The sequence below is a fragment of the Pongo abelii genome, chromosome 5 (assembly GCF_028885655.2).
Source record: "Pongo abelii isolate AG06213 chromosome 5, NHGRI_mPonAbe1-v2.0_pri, whole genome shotgun sequence".
NCBI classification, from domain to species: domain Eukaryota; kingdom Metazoa; phylum Chordata; class Mammalia; order Primates; family Hominidae; genus Pongo; species Pongo abelii.
In genome coordinates this window covers 69,577,711-69,601,397 of record NC_071990.2, presented here as the reverse complement: position 1 = coordinate 69,601,397, position 23,687 = coordinate 69,577,711, and the positions used below count along the sequence as shown (strand labels likewise).

Below are 23,687 nucleotides of genomic sequence, written 5' to 3'. Positions count from 1 at the left end.
TATTAAACGAATCAGATAAATGATTGTCTATAACCATTTATTGATTTCTTGGCTTGAGGGTATACTTGGATATACTTTTCTATTTCCTTAGAGATTATTTCCTTAAAATAAATTCTTAGAAGTAGAATTGCTATATCAATGACAAAGCACCTTTAAGTCTCTTGGTATTGCCAAATTGGCCTCCAAAAATGCTATAAAAGTAAGTCAAAATTCTCAGAGCAGTTTATGAGCTTGCCAAGATATGGATGTTTTCTAATTCCTTAATGTGAGTGTGGTCTGTGTTTCAATATCTCACTCTCTCAAAGGACCCTCTGAACTGGGCTGGACATGCACATAAGTGGTCATGGGGGAATGTGAGGTGTGACAAACTCAAGCCTTGGTATTGACAGCCTGGGCTGGGGCCACCAGGCCAGCCCCAGTGCTCCCTGAAACTGCCCACACATAGCCACCCACTCTGGCTCTTAGAAGATTTTCTGCAACAGATACAGATATACTCATGTGCTATCATAGAAGTCTATGGTTTGTCTTGCTTAAAATAATAAATAGTAACAGAATAGAGGGAATGAGATATAGTAGAAGAGTCCTGGTTTTAGCAAACAAGACAAGTTGTATTATAACTCAGTTACCTAATGGACATATAATCTTATGCAGGTCACCTAAGCGATAAGGATCTCAGTTCTCTTATCTATAAAATGAGAGTTCTAGCTCACACTAAACCCTAAAAGACCTTACAGCATTAATATCCTATGGTTCTATACATTTTTTTTTATGGAGTCTTGCTCTGTCACCTAGGCTGGAGGGCAGTGGTGGGATCTCTGCTCACTGCAACCTCCACCTCTGATGTTTGAGTGATTCTACCACCTGAGCCTCCCAAGTATCTGGGACTACAGGCACGCACCACCATGCACGGCTAAATTTTGTATTTTTAGTTAAGACGGGGTTTCCCCATGTTGGCCAGGCTGGTCTTGAATGCATGACCTCAAGTCATCCACCCGCCTTGGCCTCCCAAAGTGCTGGGATTACAGGCATGAGCCACCATGCCTGGCCCATCCATACTTTCTATCTATAAGAAATTATTCTGAAGAAAGAAGTTGACAGGGTGAGAATAGCACATATTTAGTTTGAACTTCATCTGAGGCATATTTCCTTCAGTTGAAGTAACAATCTGAATCTACTTAACTTTAAAAGGGAAGACAATTGAATAGTAAAATAAAAATTGCAGCTTGAAGGACAGTGGAATGTATATTAGGGCTAAGAGAAGAAGAGAAATATCTCAATAAAAGAGAGAGTCAACATGAAAAATTATTTCTGTCTTTGTATGAAGGACAATTTCTAAACTATATTTATTCAAAGCATTACAACAAGTCCTCCTTCATAGTCTCTATGAGAAAAATTATGAAAATTATTATACCAAAATATACCATTTCTGGAAACCTAACAGCAAACCTACTCTTATTATTTCTGTGTGTAACAAATGTGGCTTCACATTTTTCAACAGATAATTAGTAAAATCCTCAACAAGGAATATATTTTATAAAAATTTGTAAATAATAACTGAACACATAGAATGAATTTGTACTTTTTATGTTGAATAAGAAGATCTTCCCTATTGAGTTCAATTCACACAAACTTATACAGTAAAATTACAAAATACACATATTATTTCAATCTTCTGTTCTTAAAATATTTTTACAGTACAAACATTAAACTTCTGTGTGCCTTACTTTTAAAGATGTCTTATATAAGATATTTTATCAGATAGAAAAATTAATGATTACTGCAGTGGCTCAGGCCTGCAATCCCAGCACTTTGGGAGGCCGAGGCGGACAGATCACAAGGTCAGAAGATCAAGGCCATCCTGGCTAACATGGTGAAACCCCATCCCTACTAAAAACACAAAAAATTAGCTCGGCATGGTGGCAGGCGCCTGAAGTCCCAGCTACTCGGGAGGCTGAGGCAGGAGAATGGTGTGAACCTGGAAGGCGGAGCTTGCAGTGAGCCGAGATCACGCCACTGCACTCCAGCCTGGGCGACAGAGCGAGACCCCGTCTCAAAAAAAAAAAAAAAAAAAAAAATTAATTATTATAGAAAAAATCCTTGACCCTTTATTAAGAACTGTTCTGAGAGTTGCGATAGCAGGGGAAGTTAGTTTAAAAGAATTAATACAGTACTGTTAGCAGGGATGCTGCTCAGTAAATATTTGCTGAGTGACTGTAGAAAAAAGAATCACCCTTGTTCATTAAGAAGTATATTTTCATTTAGCAGACCTATAATTGGTGCAGTTACTCATTAGACTTTCTGGCAGAATGTTTTGAAAAGGAGAAAAACAAGCTCGAGGGTACTTAGTGGTCACATTATGTTACTATAAGAGATAAAAGAAAATGAGAAGTAAACAGCAGTACTTCACCTTTCTAAGAGTACTTAACAAATATTTCATCCTGAGCATTCTATTGTCCTTATATCTGGTCAATGATCTAAGCACTATTTAGTTGTCCTGTAGACATTTACTAAATTACTTTATGGATGCAAAGAATGTATAGGTAAGCAAATTTGTAATTCTTATACAGAGGTTATTATGGACTTCAATCTAAAGAATATGTAGAAACTTTCTGCAATGAAAATATAATTTCTGAAGGTGAAAAATTTTAAGTTCAATTACCACATTTTACTTATTAAAAAAAGTCAGTGACTTGCCCAGTGGTCTATCTGAATCCCTTTGTGTTACAGGTGGCATCAGGGGAGCCAGTCCATAAGACTAGTCTCTACTATATCCATTAAATCATCCATAATGTATACATTAATCTATCCATAAGCTGTAAGAGACAAACTGCCTCTGTCATGAAATTTTTTTAAAGTTGAAACTAATTAAATGTTTCTTTTTCATTTTACAAAAAAGGCTGGGATCCCTTGGGAAATTTCCTGAGGAAATTTCCAATTATATTGACTGCATACATTTATAAAACTTGGAATAACCTGACTTCATTTGTGTAGGTGAGTGAGTGCTATGAGATTATATGGAACATGATTAATCATAATGTAACACTGCTGGACATCTAGGAGGGAAACTAATCTAAAAAATTTATGTTGAATATTTCATTTGTATTCACTATGTATCTCAAGAGCAAATAGGGAGAATGTAGCACATAAATATGTTTCTATTTTAAAGTTGAACTGAAGGCACAAAATTACTGAATGACTGGACAAGTTTATAAAATTCTCGACATGTTTAATTGAAATGAAAACACAAGTCACCTGATTTTATGTTAGTGTCTAGTCTAGAGTTCTTAAAATACAAGCTTTATATAAATGAATTCCCTGTTGAAATAAGTGCCTAACTTTGATTATCTGGACATTTTTAACTTTAGCATATCTCTCCTCAACATCAAACACAAAGATACAGGCAGTGTAACTATGACTAAATTTTATCTGTGAGTAACTGTAAATACTAATGAGTTCTAATAAAACCACTGGAAAAGTTGAGAGTAGACTTTTTTGTTTTCAAACTTTTTTTCTTAGCAAAACACAAACACAAATAGATCCAAATTGAGGAAGTCTAAATTCTATTCAGAGGAGAAGGGAGGTAAATAAATTTCAACTTCCCATGGCTGTCTCTATGGTTGAAGGAGACCCTGCATGACAACTACAGGGGCTCTGGATACGCTCTACCTATATTAATAACTAACGTGCTTCACGTAGAGAGATTTTCTCTAAAGATTCAAGCCTAATCACTGCTGCTTCCTTGGGTGATTTTTTTTTTCATCTGCACAGAACTCTAATTGTTTTTATTTGTTAGACTATTTGTTTTGTCCACAGTATAACTGCACACATCATTTATATTCTTTCCTCTCCAAAAATGTAAAGCTTTATTTATGAGGGTATAACAAAGAAGTCCAACTGTGATCGTATTTAACTAAAACAACTTTATCTCTATCTTCCAAAATGAGGTGATGTGGAGAAACAGGTCACTATGAGTGATAACATCACAGTCCAAGTAGATGTGAATGATGTTTTCTGTGAGATTTGGTATAGTAGATAAGGCAGTAAAGCAAATAAGTTAGTTTTGGTAGAATTACTATTGGTAATTGCTTTTAATATCTGGGAGGAAATAAATTAATAGATTTCTTCCAGAAATAGTCCTCTAAATAAACAGCAGCATTTTTAAAAAAAATGTAGCTGTAATTGAAAATTTATTTCAAAGCAAACTAAGATGTTGTACAAATCAACAATACCATGTTTTCCCAGTCATCGTGACACTCCTTTAATTTCATGTCATGTTGATGAACAGTACCATTAAGTACAACTAAAGGGAGAAGAAAGATTAATTTTACAATGACCCATTCTATTATAGACACTTGTGTTTTTTCTTTTCTTTTCTTTTTTTTTCAGTATCAAGGCAAGGCATTATTAGTTACAAAAGAATTTGCAGGGCTACAATCAGACACCAAAATTATCTTTTCTAGTTGTTTTGAAATGCATAATTGCTAATAGCCTGTTCATTAAATTTGTATTTTCTATTTCATTTAAGAAAAATCCCTTTGTATTACCACAGCTTGTTTGACTATTTTTATAGAATGAGCTATAATCACACTTTGGAATAATTTACAAAATTACAACAGTTTATTACTTTGTAGCTTACCTCAAAGTGGGCAAAATTAGATCTAAGTTTTTGTATAGGACTGCGCCAAGAACAAATACAGATGATTCATCTAATTCTAGAAAGAATAAAATTTGAAGTATTAGCAAACAGCAAGAAAATACTATATCTTATAAAACTTTAATCTGCTAATTACAAGATAATTCCAGCACTTCCTTATGCAAAGATAAAGCCTGGTAAAAAGAAATGCATTCATAACCATGTGCATTAATGGTAGCTCTCGAAGATGTGTTTTCTATAGTTTTGCATCATGAAGGAAACTTCCTTTACCAGGTTGAGACAAGAAGCTGCCTTAGTCTCCATTTAAGAGTTTAATTTCCCAATGATATCAGAAAAGAGAGCCAATTCTCTTTTGGATTTTTACCTTTTAAGGTCGAAATCTGCAAAAGTGAGTACGATGTCACTTTTGAAAAGAGCCATTAATTTTAAAGGCTATTAAAAATGTTCTAAAAACTTAATTTTTTCTCAAATTTGTTTTCTTTTAAACTTTAAGCTCAGGAGTACATATGCCGGTTTGTTACACAGGTAAACTTGCGTCGTGGGGGCTTGTTGTACTGAGTATTTTATCACCCACGTATTAAATTTGTTTTTGTATGCCAAAATAATATCTTCAAACCAAAGCAAATTTTAATGAGGCAGAAATAAAAATGACATTGCATGGAAAATACAACATATTTCCATACCTAAAGGTAAAATATTAGTCCACATGCTTTATATGGGTATAAAACCATGAGTATTGAAACTTGACCATGTCAAGCTCAGGTCGATAATTTGCACTTGTATATTTTTCACACTGTAGTAGACTGTTTTCTTCAGTAAATTTTCAGAGACTTTTAAACTGAGAATAAGTTGTCTATATTTAGAAAATTAGTTTAAAATAATGATTACAGACTATTTCTAAACTGTTTAATGTATGAAGATTTATACCTAATATCTAATTAAATGACCTTATCAAAAATGTCTTGTTCAAACTCATATTATTTCAGATATTTACCTTTTGATGACACCGGAGTGAAAATGCTTTTTGGAATTACTACCCTATCTTCTGAGTTTCTTGCCCAGTCAACCATTCCCTTCCGTCCTTTCATTGGAAAGTTGATGTCTGTTAGAACAGAGGCTGCAGGAAGCTTCTGAATACTAGCCACTATTAAAAAAGAAATAATAATTTAAATTAAATTTGCTTTACATTTTAGTGTAATCAATATTGATCAAGGTAAATCTTGCAGTATATTCAAAATAAAATTTCAAGTCAAAATTATATTTATCAGAGCAACAAAACGACTTATGTCTTCTTATTAGACAAAATTTCTCATTAAGTTTGCTGAATTTTACTTATCAGTCTTAGTTTTTGTTGCTTTCAGTGGGAATCATACAATGTGGTCAATAGTGGAGTGGATATTCTGAAAGTATTAACAGGCACTGCTATATTGATTGTTCATGGTTGGTCTCCATTTTAATTGTTAGAAACTCATACTGTACTTTGTAAAAACATTTTGATTAACAGACTTGACTAATGGATTGAAACTTGCATTTAAATCTGAATTTTGTCTTAAAAAGAAATTTTCTGCATTTTCATTTAAACATTGTCTTTGGAACAAACTTTTCATGGATTAGATAGGGTACCCTGAAGAAATGGAGAACAAAGCCATATTACTTTGGGAGCTAGAACTGCCAGAATCTATATAATAAAGGTACCAATAATGTCAGAATTGCAAAACCAAAATAATATGTAGAAATAGTGATCAAATAGATTAATAATAATTCTTAAGACTTCTCTCTAAAATTGAAAGTAAAAATGTGTGTGTATAAATATATATATATAAACAGAGAATTGTGTCCTTAATACCAATAAATATTATAATACATATCAGAAAATGTATGAAAGATAAGTTTAGTAATACTTTAATATATTTTATTATATTTAATAGTTATATACAAATTTATATTACATATAAATTTATAATGAATAAAACGATGATGATAAATACTCCAGCACTTCTAGATTATAAGCATTTTCAATAATGAAGTGTAATTGGTAAAACTTTTGGATAGGTCCACACCTGTTCTATATCATATTTTCAAGTGTCCCTTGGAGACTTTATATGGAAACATGATGCAGACAATTGTAAAAGCTATTGCAATTGAAAACCTAAAGTAAAAATTCATTGGCGGGGTGCAGTGGCTCACGCCTGTAATTCCAGCACTTTGGGAGGCCGAGGTGGGTGGATCACGAGGTCCGGAGATCGAGACCATCCTGGCTAACATGGTGAAATCCCGTCTCTACTAAAAATACAAAAAATTTAGCCGGGCGTGGTGGTGGGCACCTGTAGAACCAGCTACTCAGGAGGCTGAGGCAGGAGAATGGCGTGAACCCGGGAGGCGGAGCTTGCAGTGAGCCAAGATAGGGCCACTGCACTCCAGCCTGGGCAACAGAGCAAGACAGCATCTCAAAATAAATAAATAAATAAATAAATAAATAATTCATTACACTCCTCATAAGTGAATTTCATTTAAAAGAATTTGTAATTTAAATCAGGAGGATGAAAATTGAGAATTTAACAATATTAATTGTATAAATATATTACTGCACTACTTAGTTTCAAATTAAATTGGTTATGTATTAGTATATCACATTAGTGAAATTGTACTTTATTAAAGTTCTTTCAGGTGATTAGTCAATCCATTATCAGCATAGGATGGTATTTCATTTATCCTCTAATATGACATACTAAGCTTTAAAAAGTACTTTGTAAGTAATGTTAAAGGAAAGAAGGTACTGGGTAACACATAAATAAATTATAGATGTTAAATGCTGTTTCGGGATACCAGCTCTAATATAGTTTCTTTAAATTTTAAAACAATATACTTTTTGCTGTCCATAAATAAGCCAGTTCATCTTTCCTACAGGGTCCAAATCCCTGCTGTATATAGATGAGCAGGTCAGAAAGTTAGTAGGACATTCTTTCTTGAGTCTTCTAAGCATTATTCAATGTGTAGAATCAAGTGTATCTACTGTTATATGCCTTAACTCTAACTTTTGATGTCTTGGGGTTTAGAGGAAATTTATTTCACTTCTTTGCTCCAAAAACTGCTGAAAAGAAATAAAGATTTTCTGACTGTCATACAACTAGTTTCTATTATAAAAGAGAATAAAAGATACATTATTGGACCCTGAGGTCTAATAATTTCTCTGTCTCTACACACATTAGATGGAAAACAAAAAACAAACAGAAAGGCATAACCAGTGGATGATATTCTGTATGAACCATACATCACTTTACTCATAATAAATGCTAGTCTAATACCATATTCATAAATCCATAAATTGATATAGTTGTACATGCATGGGTCTTACTTTATGAAATACATTCATTCTTCAATTAGAGGTACATTAGCTGTTAAATTATGATTATACAAATTAGACTGTACTTTTGAACATAGTCTAGATTAAAGGAATGGAAAAATCAATTAGGATCACTAATTTATGCAATAAGTCCCTTAAATTGCATAGTTTTCAGTGTAAGAAGTGCACAAAAATAAACACGTATTTATTAACTATAGTAGGAATGTAATGGAGGTTTTTACTATTATAAGTGTGTACATATTCTAAGTGGTTTGAGATGTTTGCATGGATGGTAACTAAGATCCTGAAATATGTCTCTGTTTCTTAAGGTATTTTATTTCATCTTATTTTTAATTAGAAAATCAAAATAGTATATAATTATCATGTAAAGCATGTTGTTTTAAAATATATATACATTGTGGAATAGCTAATTTGAGCTAATAGCATAAGCACTACCTCACATGCTTTTCATTTTTTGTGTGGCGGGAACACTTAAAATCTACTCACTTAGCAAAATAGTTCTTAAAGTAGTATGAATCTTTCAATAAATCCATTATGAAAAGGATATACTTTCATACACTGATGAGATTCAAATTATACCTGTGAAATTATCAATATACATGTTTTTACAAATATGAAATTTAAAGTTATACATATTTACCTCTACGCTAGATACGCAGATGTCTAAAATAGCAATGTGGTTCTTTATGACCCCTTAGTAATAGATGAGAAAACCTATTTCCATGTAGCAAAGGTAATTTATAGATGACTTTTACTTCTTTTTCCAGTTCCTGTACAAGACACTAGATCAATCTGACCTTCAATCCCTTTCCTTCTTCAGAGTTTAATTGTCAAAACACTCAGGTAAAATTTTGATGCAGTCAACATCTTTAGGGAAATACGAAGCTCATATGTTAAGTGAATACAAAAGAGGTAAGATTTAAAAATGTAATGCCTTAAACTACATGTAAGTAAATATGTGCCTCATGCTGATAAATGGACATAAATAAAAAGCATAAGTGCATAGTGTACATACCCTGCTTCTGTAACAATTTCTGAATTAAAACCAGTCATTGTGGGTGTTTAGAAGATGGGGCAGCTTTCCTCAAACATTGAAAAAAAAGCCTTTCTTACAGAATATTAAAGTACTTAAAATAAATCTCAAAGGACTTAGTGTCCCTGAACAAATAGGCACATCTTGAGTGCTCCAAGAATTATCCTAAATTCACTGTATCATGTTTTCATTACAACACTAGATTTGATTTCTTATGCAATAAAAATAGGTGACTCATCACTGATAAACCTTAGAGAAAAACCAGCTGCACTTCCATTTTGCAATTTTAATACTTTCATTTTGAATTTGGATAGGCAGCATAAAATTCCTTTGAGAGCATCGTGTCTTTTATTGGCCAAACTTTCAAACAATTCAGGTTCAGTATAGATTTTTGTTCATCAGAAATCATAGGGAATTTTTGCAGATGGGTTTAAAAGCCCATGAGCTGTTTTTCTTGGTAACCAATGAGCACTCCTTTGATACATCAAAGCAGGATAATAATTCTAACCTTTTCCCTGAGGGAAATAATGAAGTTTTGGCCCTTTGGCTGTACTGAGGTCCTGGAAGATGAGGATTCTGTCTTACTCATCCTGGTTGTGAGTGGTTCACATACAAATTGGAGGTAATCTGATGCATCAATTGCATTACAGACAAGAATGGAAGGCACGTGAAAGAAAAAGTCTAGGAGTGAGAATGGAAGAGTGGAGAGATGAAGGCTGTAGGGATGAGCAAATTGGACAAAGACCAAAATATGAGAACAGTGGTCACTAGAGTAGCTCACACAGACTTATGATCTGGATCCAATATTCAAATCCCTGATTTTTTAGGGTAACCATTTATTCTAGATTTTACAGATCTTTTCTGGTTTACTCCTGCTGCTTTGTTTTTGTTTTTGTTTTTTTGAGACGGAGTCTCGCTTTGTCGCCCAGGCTGGAATGCAGTGGCGCCATCTCACCTCACTGCAAGCTCCTCATCCCGGGTTCACTCCATTCTCCTCCCTCAGCCTCCCGAGTAGCTGGGACTACAGGCGCCTGCCACCACGCCCGGCTAATTACTCCTGCTGCTTTGTATACTTATTTATAGCATCCTCTATCAGTCTCAAAAGTTTCAGCTTGAAAGATAAATTCCACGTTCATCATGTGCAACTGAGCAAATTGCCTAAACTCTCTGTGTCTCAATATCTTTTTCTGTAACATGAGAACAATATTATCTATCTACCTCACTGAGCTGTTGGAGGAGTAAAAATGTTACTATCAAGAGCTGAAAATAGTTCACCTAGAACAGTGTTTGGTGCTTGAATGGTCCTATGTCACTGTTGTTGTCTATTATTACTGGAGCAGGTTTTCCAGATATCAAATCTAAGAACTACCCCACAGTGTGTCTGCATCATTTTAACATATTTGACTATGTAGCATACATTATTTTTTGGTTGTCCTTCAGTGATCCTAGGCATGAGATTATATATTCAAAACTTATGTTGATTATATTCATATAACAAAAGGCAGGAACTGCACTAAAAATAAATAGAGCTTCTCCTTTAGTACTGAAATGTACCACCTGGGAGTTACATAAGGGTTCCTTTTTACTTAATCTTCTTTTCTCTTTCTTTTTTTCTTTCTTTCTTTCTTTCTCTTTCTTTCTTTGTTTTTCTTTCTTTCTTTCTTTCTCTTTCTTTCTTTCTTTCTTTCTTTCTTTCTTTCTTTCTTTCTTTCTTTCTTTTTCTTTCTTTCTTTCCTTTCCTTTTCTTTCCCTTTCTTTCTCTCTTTCTTTCTTCTTTCTATCTTTCTCCTTCTTTTCTTTTCTTTTCTTTCTTATAGAATCTGCCAGAGGGAAGGGGCTGCCTTATTTGGGTACACAAGATCAGCCAGGTTAAAAAAATATCTTGCCTCAATAGAGTGAGAGAATCACTGCATCAAGAATGTCAAATTCAGTATTTCCACTGCAGCCAAGACCATAAACTGCAAAGAGCATTTCAAAAAGATTGCATTTAAGCATCAAACTAAGTGCTAAATGCAGTAACTCAAGTTCCATAGCACTCAGTTGATTAAAGGAAACACTCACGCAATGGCACCTCATCACCATAAACAAATGTTGAAGGGGATACAAAATAACTTTAAAGGCTGTCTTAAAAACTGTCCTTTTTATTGTGGCCTTATACTTATATTTTCAATATATTTGAAGTTTGCATCATTTTTCATGTTGATTCAGAGGGAACAACTTACAAATGGAACCTTGTCTCATCAATAGTAGAAAATTGCCCAGTTATCAAAATGGAATTGCTTGTGGAAAACATCACTCAATATCACTAGATGGTCACCTGTGCTGTTTTGAAATTCTGTAAGAAAAATATAGGGTCAGGAGACAACGATGCATTGCCTCAGTGTGTTAGAAAAGTATCTATTTGTCTTGTTAGTGTATCCATAGCAAGTACACAGGGACTGAACTGAATCTACATGTAGTATTACCCCCTTGGCATTAACAATTTTTTTTTAAAACATGACTTATATATTTACATAGCAAAGCTAAGTACCTTGTAAAATACTAAAGGCATCTGGGAGGGAAGGGAAGGATAGCTAACATTTATTGAACACTTGTATGACTCTGGTAAACTTCATTCATTTCTTACTTCATTCAACAGTTATTTACCAAATGCCTCCTCTGTGCTAGGCACTGTTCCTAGCACAGCATTGGCCAAATGCTTTACACACGATATCTTAGTGTATTAGGCTGTTCTCGTGTTGCAATAAAGAACTGCCTGACACTGGGTAATTTATAAACAAAAGAAGTTTAATTGACTCTCAGTTCTGCAGGGCAATGGAAGCTTCAGGAAACTTACAATCATAGCAGAAAGGGAAGCAAACATGTATGTCCTTCTTCACGTGGCAGCAAAGAGAGAAATGAATGCCCAGCAAAGGGGGAAGTCCCTTATAAAATCATCAGATCTCATGAGAACCAATTAATTATCACGAGAACAAGATGGGGCGAACCACCCCCATTCTACAATTATCTCCACCTGGCCCCTCCCAGGACACGTGGGGATTATGAGAACTACAGTTCAAAATGAGATTTGGGTGGGAACATGGCCAAACCATATCATGTAGTTAACATTTAAAACATCATGGCCAGGCATGGTGGCTCACATCTGTAATCCTCACACGTTGGGAGGCCAAGGCAGGAGGATCCCTTGAGCCCAGGAGTTCAAGTCCAGCCTGGGCAACATAGTGAGACCCCATATATAAATATATATATATATATATATCTATATCTATTTGTCAGGCATAGCATTGCACACACAGCACACACAGCCTACTAGGGAGGCTGAGGCAGGAGGATCCCTTGGGCCCTGGAGGTCAAGGCTGCTGTGATTGCACCACTGCACTCCAGCCTGGGCTACAGAGTGAGACTCTCAAAAAAAAAAAAATTCCTATGAGCTATCTTTATTAGCAACATCTTTATCATTATTATCAAGATGCTCATTTTACAAATGAGGAGACACACTGATTTTGCACTGTGTGGTGCAATGTGATTTTATGTATCAAATTGACAGCAAATTTATTTTGCCTCATTGTAACATTTTCTACTATGTATAAAAGACAGACATAATGATTTTATCTGAGAAATAAAATTCTCACTTATCAGTCAGGAGATCATAACTATACCAGTAAAGAGTGGTGGTTATCAAAAGGGGAAATACATATATGCTCAGTTTAATTTGCCCAGCACAATTTTTATGTTCTAACATTTCTATGAAAAATCGTATTTTAGGATTTAGCAACAGTGATCTGTAAGAAACATTCAGTTATCTACACAGACATTTCTACTAGTCCTCTGCACCCTACTCTCCTCATCTATTATTATTTCTTTCCCAAAAGGCTGGGATTGAAATGTTCAGGACAGAGAAAAAGAATAGGATTGCTGGAGAGTAACATGTAGCCATCACTTCCCTGGAAACAAAGCAGCTTAGGAGGGCATTCCAAGGACCACAGTGCCTGAGAGAGTTCTAACAGCTTAATCTCCACCGTCACCATTACATAGCTTAAGATCTCCAAGTTCCAGAAGTATCCTCATGCAGAGATTTAGATGGGAAACATTCTTCACCTTAGGAGTTTATAATTAATTTTTAAAGAGAAAGATTCTTTGATACTCAAAAGTACACAAACTAAAAGGCCAGTCAAGAAAGTAACTATGTAGCATTTTATGGGTTCATTTTTCAACTTGTTAGTTTTTAATAATGTAATATGTATATAGAAACTTTAAATACTTAGCTATTTTGAACATTCCTGTTAGCATAGAAATGGTAAACAAACTTGTAAATTATTTATGACTCATCAACTTCAAATTCTTGTGTGTGGTTTTTTTGTTGTTGGTTTTTTTTTTTTTTTTTTTTTTTTTTTTTTGTCCATTAGTCATTTCAAAGCCTGGGCATCTCTGGGCAGTGGGGCACATATTTGCCTTTTGCTCAAGGGCTCTCTGCTAGACTTCAGTGCTCTCCATTGAGGACTTCCTCAGCGTCCTCTCAGGCCGCTCCTACTTTCTCAGCATTTAATAATGTTGGTATACAGGGTGAATCCAGAGCCATATACCCAACTCTTGTAAGTTTTATTGGCATGCAGCCATATCCATTCACTTACATATTGTGAAAGTTGTCTGAATCGAAATGGAGTCACCTGTGTGGAAGAAAAAAGAAAGAAAAGAAAGAAAGAAAGAAAGAAAGAAAGAAAGAAAGAAAGAAAGAAAGAAAGAAAGAAAGAAAGAAAGAGAAAGAAAGAAAGAAAGAAGGAAGGAAGGAAAGAGAGAGAGAGAGAGAAAGAAAGAGAGAGAGAGAGAGGAAGGAAGGAAGGAAGGAAGAAAGAAAAAGAAAGAAAGAAAGGCAAAAACCTGATAATAGAGTGGGGGAAAGCAATGAAGACAGGATTCTGATGCATAAATGCCTGATAATAAGAAGAATCACAAAAGCCTACAAACCCCACAACCTTACACAAAAGCCACTAAGACTTTACACAAAAATATGCTGCTGCAACAATAGCTACCCAGCAACTGTCTGTCTAACCTCAGACTGGCACCACTCTCATTATTGATGCTCATATATAAATATAATTATCTCAAAACAGTTATATAGGGCCGGTGCAGTGGCTCACGCCTGTAATCCCAGCACTTTGGGAGGCCGAGGTGGGCGGATCACGAGGTCAGGAGATCGAGACCATCCTGGCTAACGCAGTGAAACCCCGTCTCTACTAAAAATACAAAAATTAGCCGGGAGTGGTGGCACGCGCCTGTAGTCCCAGCAACTCTGGAGGCTGAGGCAGGAGAATGGTGTGAACCCGGGAGGCAGAGCTTGCAGTGAGCCGAGATTGCGCCACTGCACTCCAGCCTGGGCAACAGAGCAAGACTCCATCTCAAAAAAAAAAAAAAAGAAGAAAAAAACAATTATGTAATCTTCCTGATTTTTCCTTTAAAAACCATTATCTTCCTTTACCATTCTGAATATGCACATAGTTTACTATGGCATGCTAATTCTCATTGCAATGCCCATTCATGAATAAATATTTTTCTTATAGAGAGCCTCTCTCTTTTTGTTATTTAGATTGACAATGTTGTTCCTGTCTGCTTTCATGCTACAATGGCAGAGTTGAGTAATTGCAATGGAGACTATGTGGCCCATAAATCCTAAGATATTTACTATCTGTCCCTTTACAGAAAAAGCTTGCCTACATCATCTTAGACATACAGTAGCCCTCCCCTTATCCACAGAGGATATGTTCCAAGATCTTCAGTGGATCTCCAAAACCATGGATAGTAGCAAACTATATATATAAAATTTCTTTTTTCTTATTCACAACTTCAAGGATAAAAGATTCATTCTTATCATAGATCTTAGCAAACTAAACATATGTTTTTCTTTTTTTTTCTTTCCTTATTACCTTGGAAACTTTAATCTTTTTCCTTAAAGTAAGTACTCTGTTCTTTCTCTTTGGCATATCCAATTGCCAGCATCACTACTCTTTGGAGCCATTATTAAGTAAAATAAAGGTTTTACACAAGTACTGCTATACCTTGACAGTCAATCTGATAGACATGTTGGATACTAAGTGACTAATGGGTGCATAGAATAGACAGTGTGGACATGCCAATCAAAGGGATGATTCACATTTGGGGCAGGATAGAGTGAGATGGCATGAAATTTCATCATGCTACTCAATGGCACACAACTTAAAACTTATAAATTGTTTATTTCTGGAATATTTTCATTTAATATTTTCAGATTACAGTTGACAGTGGGTAATTGAAACCAGGTAAAGCAAAACCTTACATAAGAAGGAACTACTGAACCTTGAACAGGCTATTTTTGAAGATGATCATTATTCTTTAAAGAGAAATATTATTTAAAACTTCTTAGTTTTGTCACTTATTTTGTTATCTATTGAATGCTTATTCCTTTTACGCTACACATAATATAATGGGGAAATGTAAGGTGATTACAGCACCTTCCTTTTAGTTTTCAAGCAGAGTATGTTTTATGGTCTTTTATAAACAGATCCTTGTAAATGTTCATCTTCTTTACACAGGTAATTCATGATTTCGATCCAAACATGAACACAAAATAAAATGTGGTAGAATTCATTTTTGTATGTTTCTCTGAAGATTAAAAACAAATCAATATGGGAAATGCCTTAGGAAATAAATTCCCCCTCTTTCCTCAACGAATAAGATTAAGAACAGCATTCCTGCAGAGGAAAGAGCATTAGATGATAATCAACCAAGTACAAAACGAAGAGCTTGTGTATATACAGCATTATTAACTCACTGTGTGTGTGTGTGTGTCTGTGTATTTGTGATATCATATTTGATACTCAAGGGTGTTCAAACCTTATTAGAGAAATAAGTCAGGAATCTAAGAGGAGTTAGGCACCAATGCAGGCAAAAAACAGCAGGAGGCAACAATACAAGGGCTTCCCAAGACAGCAAATCACTCATTCCCAGAAGAGCAGTGGCAATGAAAAGTGTTATAACTTAACAAAGGAAAAGAGACCATTGTAGACAGAAGAATTCATTCTATACATTTATTTATCCAACGAACCTCTATTGAGCCCCTACAGTATTCCTTAGGCTATCCTAGCAATTAAGAATTTAACAAATGAACAAATACATCTGTGAAAAAAGTCTCCATCCTCATGGGACTGGCATAGTATTTGGGGAGAGACAGACAAGGAACAAATAAACAAAATGAGATAGAAGGTCAGTAATGATAGATGAAAGATAATGATGGATTAGGCTTGGGAAGCTATACTAAATGGAGAAAGCTTCTCATGTAAGCTGACATTTGTGCAGACACCTAAAAGAAGTCACGTGGGAAGCTATGAAGATATTGAGAAAATGACACAATAGAGCAAGAACTTAGGAAAGACCCACTTTTAGAGGATAAAGGGAAATAAATAGGGAAAGATACCACCAAAATAAATGGTGAGACACAGAAAGAGAGACAGGCAGAGAGAGAGAGAGAGAGTGAGAGAGAGAAAGAGAGAGAGAGAGAACCACAACAGCACATTAACTTAGAAAGGGATAGTTTAATAATGAGAGGATGGTTTTATAAGAAGTCAAAGGCTTTATAAGGATTATGTAGAATGAAGAACAGCCATTGGATTCAATAAATGAAAACCACACTCTAAAATTAGTTTTAGGTTTCAATCATGCTCTATAGCATGAGTTGACAAACTTCTTTCTACAATGAGCTAAAACGGAAATATTTTCAGTTTTGTGGGCTATCAGGCCTCTGTTGCAACTACCTAACTCTGCAATTATGATGTGAAGGCAGCCACAGGCAATTCATAAATAAATGATCATGCAAGGAAATATGGTATTTAATCATATAAGCAAAGTCAATATTGAGATTCTTTAATTCAACAAACGTTTACTAATTGGAATCCTTTATTTTCCACTACCAAAGCACTTTCTTCTGCAGTCTTTCCCATCTTACTAGAAGGTGCCACCATGTACTCAGACATTCAAACCACACATCTGGGGGTCATTCTTTACTTCTGATTTTTTCGCCCCCTACAACCCACCTATCAACATGTCTTCTTGGTGTTATTTCTGGAACATGTCTTCAATCACTGCCTTTCCTTCTGTCTCCATTCCATAACCTGCCAAAAGCCACCAGAATCTCTCAACTGAATTAATTCAAGAGCTGTCTGACTGGATTTCTTTATTCTACTCCTGCCCCTAAATTCTTTCTCTCATAAACCAGAGTTGTCATTTTTAAATATAAAGCAGATTATGACTTTTTCTTACTTGAAATAATTCAATGGCTGGCCAGTGCTCCTAGAAAAAAATCCAAATTTTATGCCTTGACCTACAAAGCTCCGCATGGCTTGGTTCTGTACGTCTCTGCAGTCACATTATGCATGGCTGCCTTATTTGGTGACCATGATTAAGATGCACAGATCTTTTCTACCACAGGGCTTTTTCTTTCTAACTAGAACATTCTTTCCTTGTACTTATCCAAGTCGCCGCTAAATTATTTTTTCCTTAGCTTGGTCTCCGCTAAATTATTTTTTCCTTAGCTTGGTCTCCGCTAAATTATTTTTTCCTTAGCTTGGTCTGTCCTAACTACCCCATGTAAAGATATCCAAGCCCCCATCTCTCTCTATTATGTAATTCTGTTTTTTTTTTTTTTTTTTTACATAGACTTACTCATTTTCTGCCTCCCACACTAGACTTTAAATTCCAAAAGGATAGGCATTTTTCTGTATATTGTTATGTGCTAAGATCTTAGCATATAGTGAGTTTGGTGCAATAACTGTCCTCATTTTTTTAATAGATGAGGTTTACCAAGGGCTTAATTAGAGGCAGTGAGTTTAGTATGATCAACTTGTGCCCTGGAGTCAACCAGGACTAGTTTTCCATTTACTTTGTGAACTTTGGCAAGTCATTTAATTGCTGTTCACTTTGACCATCTGTAAAAATTAATAACCTTTCATTAGGATTAAGTTGGAGGCAGTTAACTCACTCCTTGTACACAGATTCAATTCATGCCAACTCTTTTTTATTCTTCACATTAACCATTCTCTGCCTTGTATAAAATGCTGTGGAAGATCCAAAATTAAGAAAGAAAGAGTCCTTGCATTTAAAGAGATTACAATGTAGTGAAAGACATACTTCACACAGTATCTTAAGTATGGGCATAAAAGGTATGAGACATTTTCTTCTTAACTCCAGACCTAATACTAAACTGTCTGCTTAGACTTTTTCGTTGTATTTCTTCAGGCATCTCAAATGTGATGTATCCAAAGCTTAACTCTGGATTTTCATCCACTCTTCATCAAAATATGCATTTCCTGTGTAATCTTTCCCATTTCTGTAAACAGTACGTCCATCAACTTTACTCAAGCCACAAATCAGTGTTACCCTTGACACATCTGTGTCCTCACTTCTTGAATCCAATTCATCATTGTACTTACAGTTTCACTTCTAAAACATAGCTTAAGGTTGTCTTCTCATGCCCACCTTGACTGTCACACATTAGTCCATCAGACCCTATCTAAATTAAAACAACTCACTATGTTCCCTGCTTCCATTGTTGTGCCTTTCCTATCCATTCTCCACAATGCAGCCAGCACAGGTTTTAAGTATAAATTGGATCATGTTACTCTCAGGTTTCCTGTCCTGTTATACTTGTATAAGATATGAAATCCTTTTCAGGGTCTCCCCAACCTGGTCTCTAACTTCTTCCTCTATGTTAGCTCATGATCTTTTACATTAACAATTACTCTTCAGTCATACTTTCCGTCTTTAATTTCAACCAACTCCTCTCTTGGCTAATTATTATACTGGGTCCTGGCTTGTTTATGGATCTGTAGATACTTACTTCATCTTACTAAAAAAAAACAAAAACAAAAACAAAAAAACCCATAGGTCCTATATCTTTTTCAAAATAGGGAGAACTGAAGTATATGTGCCTTACCAAATATAATTTTTTGAAGAGAGAAAAGGGGTAATAGCAGCAATAGAAGACACCATTTACTAAGCATTTAAATCCTCATACCAGTGAATTACCTCATTTGATCCCACAACACACTCTGAACCAAGCACAATTAGTTATATTTTATAGACTAATTTTGGATCATAAAGAAACAAAAACATATCTTAATGGTATTATAGTAGAAATTCATGAGTTTACAGTTGGAATTATAAACAAACTAAAGGATGACGATTAATAAAATTAATATATCAACTCTATATTTGAAAACATCATGTCTTTCCCATATGAAGCAATAGACTATTAAGGACACTAAAGTTCAGAAAATAATTTTGGTCTTTGGATTATTAAACAAACAAATCCTCAAACAAACAATAGCTTACTCTCCAGCCCCACAAACACACACTCTATGATCAAATTGGGTGTTCTATTTCAGTTTATATAGCTATGCTCTTTTTAACTGTATAAAATTTACCAGTGAACACTAATTGAGTTCCACTAACACTAAATGAGTGATGGTTTTGACTTCTTTTAAAACCATCCTCTCATTATTAAACTATCCCTTTCTAAGTTAATGTGCTGTTGTTGTTCTCTCTCTCTCTCTCTCTGTCTTCCTCTCTTTCTCTCTTTCTGTCTCTCACCATATAGTTATATATTTATAGCTATATAAATATATAGCTATAATTTATATATATCATAATTTATAAATATATAGCTATAATTTATAAAATATATAGCTATATAATTTATATAATTATAGTATAAAATAAATTTATAGCTAAAAAGAGCATATCAACCAGTCATAATTTTGTTTCACCTATGTAGTCTAAATTATATTACAAAATAATATATTTGCTTCTCTGTTAAGAAATAATTTAAAAATAAATATTCCATGTTTCTAAAATTCTGTGATTTTTAAAGATATTTTAGATTTTCAGAATACATTTTAAATATAATAGATGTTATTCTGGGGCAATAAGGTAAGTATTTGGAGTTAGGGGAAATTAAAAGACAAATAATCAGGGAATTAACTTGGAAAAAGCAAAAGGTGACTGTAAAAAGTAGAAAGGAAGGTCAGACTTTGTAATAAAAAGTACAAATTCTTCAAAAGGAGGAAGGTTCATATTTCAAAGAGGAAAACTATAGCTAAATGGATATTGAAGATGCTTTCTAAACATTTTATAGTAATAAAGAAAATGCTTTAGTATCTTAGTCTCAATTATGTATTCCCACTTCATTTGAGAATCCTGTTAATAAATTCAATGAGGCAGGTTTTGTCTGAATTCAGAATATATATTTGGGAATATAACCTATTATCCAATATAAATCACTCCCTTATGAACAGTTCGCTTCTACTTTGTAGTAATCAGCTATGCCTTCAATACAATACTGTCCAGTATAGACAATTATATTCCCTTTAAATCTTGTTATTGTAGGAGTCTCAATTCAGTTTAACTTTCATTAAAAGGTATCTTCATTCTTTAATGTAACTTTGGAAAAAAACACCTAATTTTTCCTTAAGCCTGTAGTATGAATTTTAATGATAACTAAAAGAACTGCATATCTGGTTCAAACACTGATAAATATTTTAGAAGATAGACACACAAACACACATTCATACCTGGTCTCTCATGTACATATGCCACACATCAAAACAAAAGACCAAATTAAAAAAATATGCTAAACTAGCTATATAAGAAATTATTTATATTTCTAAAGTTAAAGCTGTTCATATGGAAAATTTAATTGCATTGCAAAAGAACGAAAATATTTTTGACTATTCAAAAGACTTCAGTTAAGGATAAAAATGAACTAATTCATTTATAAATTTCAGAGAATGTAGCAATACTTCAGAATTATTTGATGCATCTATAGAGATAATTGGCGAAATTTTGCAGACCATAGTTGAAGGAGTATATGTTAAGGAAAAAATATAAAATTAAAGCAGAAACTATTTATTTGTATGAATCATTCAAGAGAGCTAGGATCTGACTAATGACAAATAACTACAAAGAAGAATAGCTTTTTAAGATAGCAAAATGCCAAATGCCATTGAAATCTTCATGGGCCCTAACTGCCATTACACCACAGAAGGCAACCACAAAACAGCTAGACAGCACAAATGGTGTTCTAGATTGGTCATAATATCTGCCTAGAAGTCTGGGATCTGGATCTTCTTTGTAAAGTACACAATAAATATAATATTTATATATTTTTTAAAATGTAGGATACTGAATTTAAGTAGGAACTTTAGAAGTTCCCTAGAGGAGTAGACTGTGGCTGCAAGGGACTGAGTAGCCTAACCAAAGTCACATATCAAATCAGTAGTACAGCCCATATTTGGCCTTGTGTTTATATGTGCTAAATATACGTTACCTTTAATCTTGACAGCTATATAGGGGAGATAACTTCCAGAAGGCTAGTTAGTCATGGTACAGTCAAGGTTTGCAGCCAGATGTCTAACTCCAAAGCTAGCATGTTTTAAAAGATACAAAAGGGCATCCCTACTTGCACTGACATAAAAGCACAGTCTTCAATCAGAGCCAGAATTTTTAGTTTTCAAATTCACATGAGTATTTATTTATTTGGAATTCAGTGAAGGAAGCAAAGGAGGAAAGGAATAATTTAGTCCAGATTTCTTGGTATAACCAAACAAAATAAGACCTTTGAAAAGGTGAAATGAAATAGAAAAAAAGTGAAAAATTGTTAAAAGGGAGTCAATACCTCTTTTCTCTTCTCTGGTTATTGTTAAATAGGCAGACCACTATTTCCATAGAGATGAGCAATTATTGCCATAGAAACAGTTAAACTGGGATTGTTTTTTATATTCACACAAGCTCACAACAGCATCTTTCTAGTTCATTTGAAGAACAAAATTGAAAAGAAGGCATACAGCATGATAACTTTACTAATTTCAAATCATTGCAATACAAAACCAATACAAATCAGAAGTAATATTTTATAAAATTCAAAATTTGTTTTCAATTGACTTTAGATTTCACCTTCCCATTTATGTTATTGGTGTGAATCTACCAGATTTTGAAGGAGTTTATCTCAGAAATAACAATGAAGTCAGCTGGGGGAGACCTCTAATTCCAAGATCTTTCATATACTAGGTCTCCAGGGAAATAGAAAGCCACTTGCCACCTAGTTTCCCAAACGATCCTTTTGCTCAATCCCATTTTTAAAAAAATTTTCCTAATTAAAGTCCTCTGAAGATCTCGTGAACTGAGGCAAACCACCAACCCCTTTATGCAACACTTCTCTTTATACCTTCCCTAGGGCACACAGGTCATCAAAAACTTTTTGTGTAGAAATTCAAGCTCTTCATAGAGAATAAAGAAAACTGCCAGAACAGTCGCTCACATCTGTAATCCCAACACTTTTGGAGGCCAAGGTGGGAGGATCTCTTGAGTCCAGGAGTTCGAGACTAACCTGGGCAACATGGCAACCCAGTCTCTACCAAAAATACCAAAACTAGCCTGGCGTGGTGGCGCATGACTGTAGTCCCAGCTACTCAAAAAGCTGAGGCAGGAGGATCACTTGAGCCCAGGAGGTGGAGGTTGTATTGAGCTGAAGTCATGCCACTGCACTCCAGCCTGAGTGACAAATTAAGAACCTGTCTCAAAAAAAAAAAAAGAAAAAAAGAAAGAAAGAAAAAGAAAAGAGGAAAGAAAGGAAAGAAAAGAAAGAAAGAGAGACAGAGACAGACAGAGGAAGAAGAAAGAAAGAAAGAAAGAAAGAAAGAAAGAAGAAAGCAAGCAAGCAAGCAAGCAAGCAAGCAAGCAAGAAAGCAAGAAAGCAAGAAAGAAAGAAAGAAAGAAAAAGAAAGAAAGAAACAACTCAAATCCAAAATGTTTGTGGCTAGGTCTACATGTTAACATGTAAGAAACTCTAGAATTCTTTTTTTTTTTTTTTTTTTTTTTGAGATGGAGTCTCGCTCTGTCACCCAGGCTGGAGTGCAGTGGCATGATCTCGGCTCACTGCAAGCTCCGCATCCCGGATTCACATCATTCTCCTGTCTCAGCCTCCCGAGTAGCTGGGACTACAGGTCCCTGCCACCACGCCCGGCTAATTTTTTGTATTTTTAGTAGAGACTGGGTTTCACTGTGTTAGCCAGGATGGTCTCGATCTCCTGACCTCATGATCCGCTCGCCTTGGCCTCCCAAAGTGCTGGGATTACAGGCATGAGCCCCCACGCTTGGCTGAAACTCTAGAATTCTTGAGAGAGACAGAGAGAAGAGAAGAGAAGAGAAGAGAAGAGAAGAGAAGAGAAGAGAAGAGAAGAGAGAAGAGAAGAGAAGAGAAGAGGAAAAAACAGAAAAGAAAGAAAAGAAAAGAAAAAAGAAGAGAAAATTAAAACCCAAAATGTTTGTGGCTAAGTCTATATGTTAACTCGTAAGAAACTCTAGAATTCTTGAGAGAGAGACAGAGAGAGAAGAGAAGAGAAGAGAAAAGAAAACTCAAACCCAAAATGTTTGTGGCTATGTCTATGTGTTTTGTTTTGTTTTATTATACTTTAAGTTCTGCAATACATGTGCAGAACGTGCAGGTTTGTTACATAGGTATACATGTGCCATGGTGGTTTGCTGCACCCATCAACCCATCATCTACATTAGATATTTCTCCTAATGTTATTCCCTCACCTAGCCCCCCACTC

The 23,687-nt window shown here is 34.8% G+C and overlaps 1 protein-coding gene across 7 annotated transcripts in view; it reads right to left on the bottom strand.

Moving 5' to 3' along the window:
• Window positions 1-23,687, bottom strand: part of ADGRB3 (adhesion G protein-coupled receptor B3) — a 747,209-nt gene that overhangs the window by 329,865 nt on the left and 393,657 nt on the right. For all 7 annotated transcript variants that reach the window (XM_024248975.3, XM_054557672.2, XM_054557676.2 and 4 more), the window contains 2 exons: window positions 5,649-5,798; window positions 4,637-4,712 (listed from right to left, as the gene is read on the bottom strand). In XM_024248975.3, the coding sequence (XP_024104743.3) occupies window positions 4,637-4,712; window positions 5,649-5,798 (226 nt within the window). The remainder of the gene's footprint in view (window positions 1-4,636; window positions 4,713-5,648; window positions 5,799-23,687) is intronic.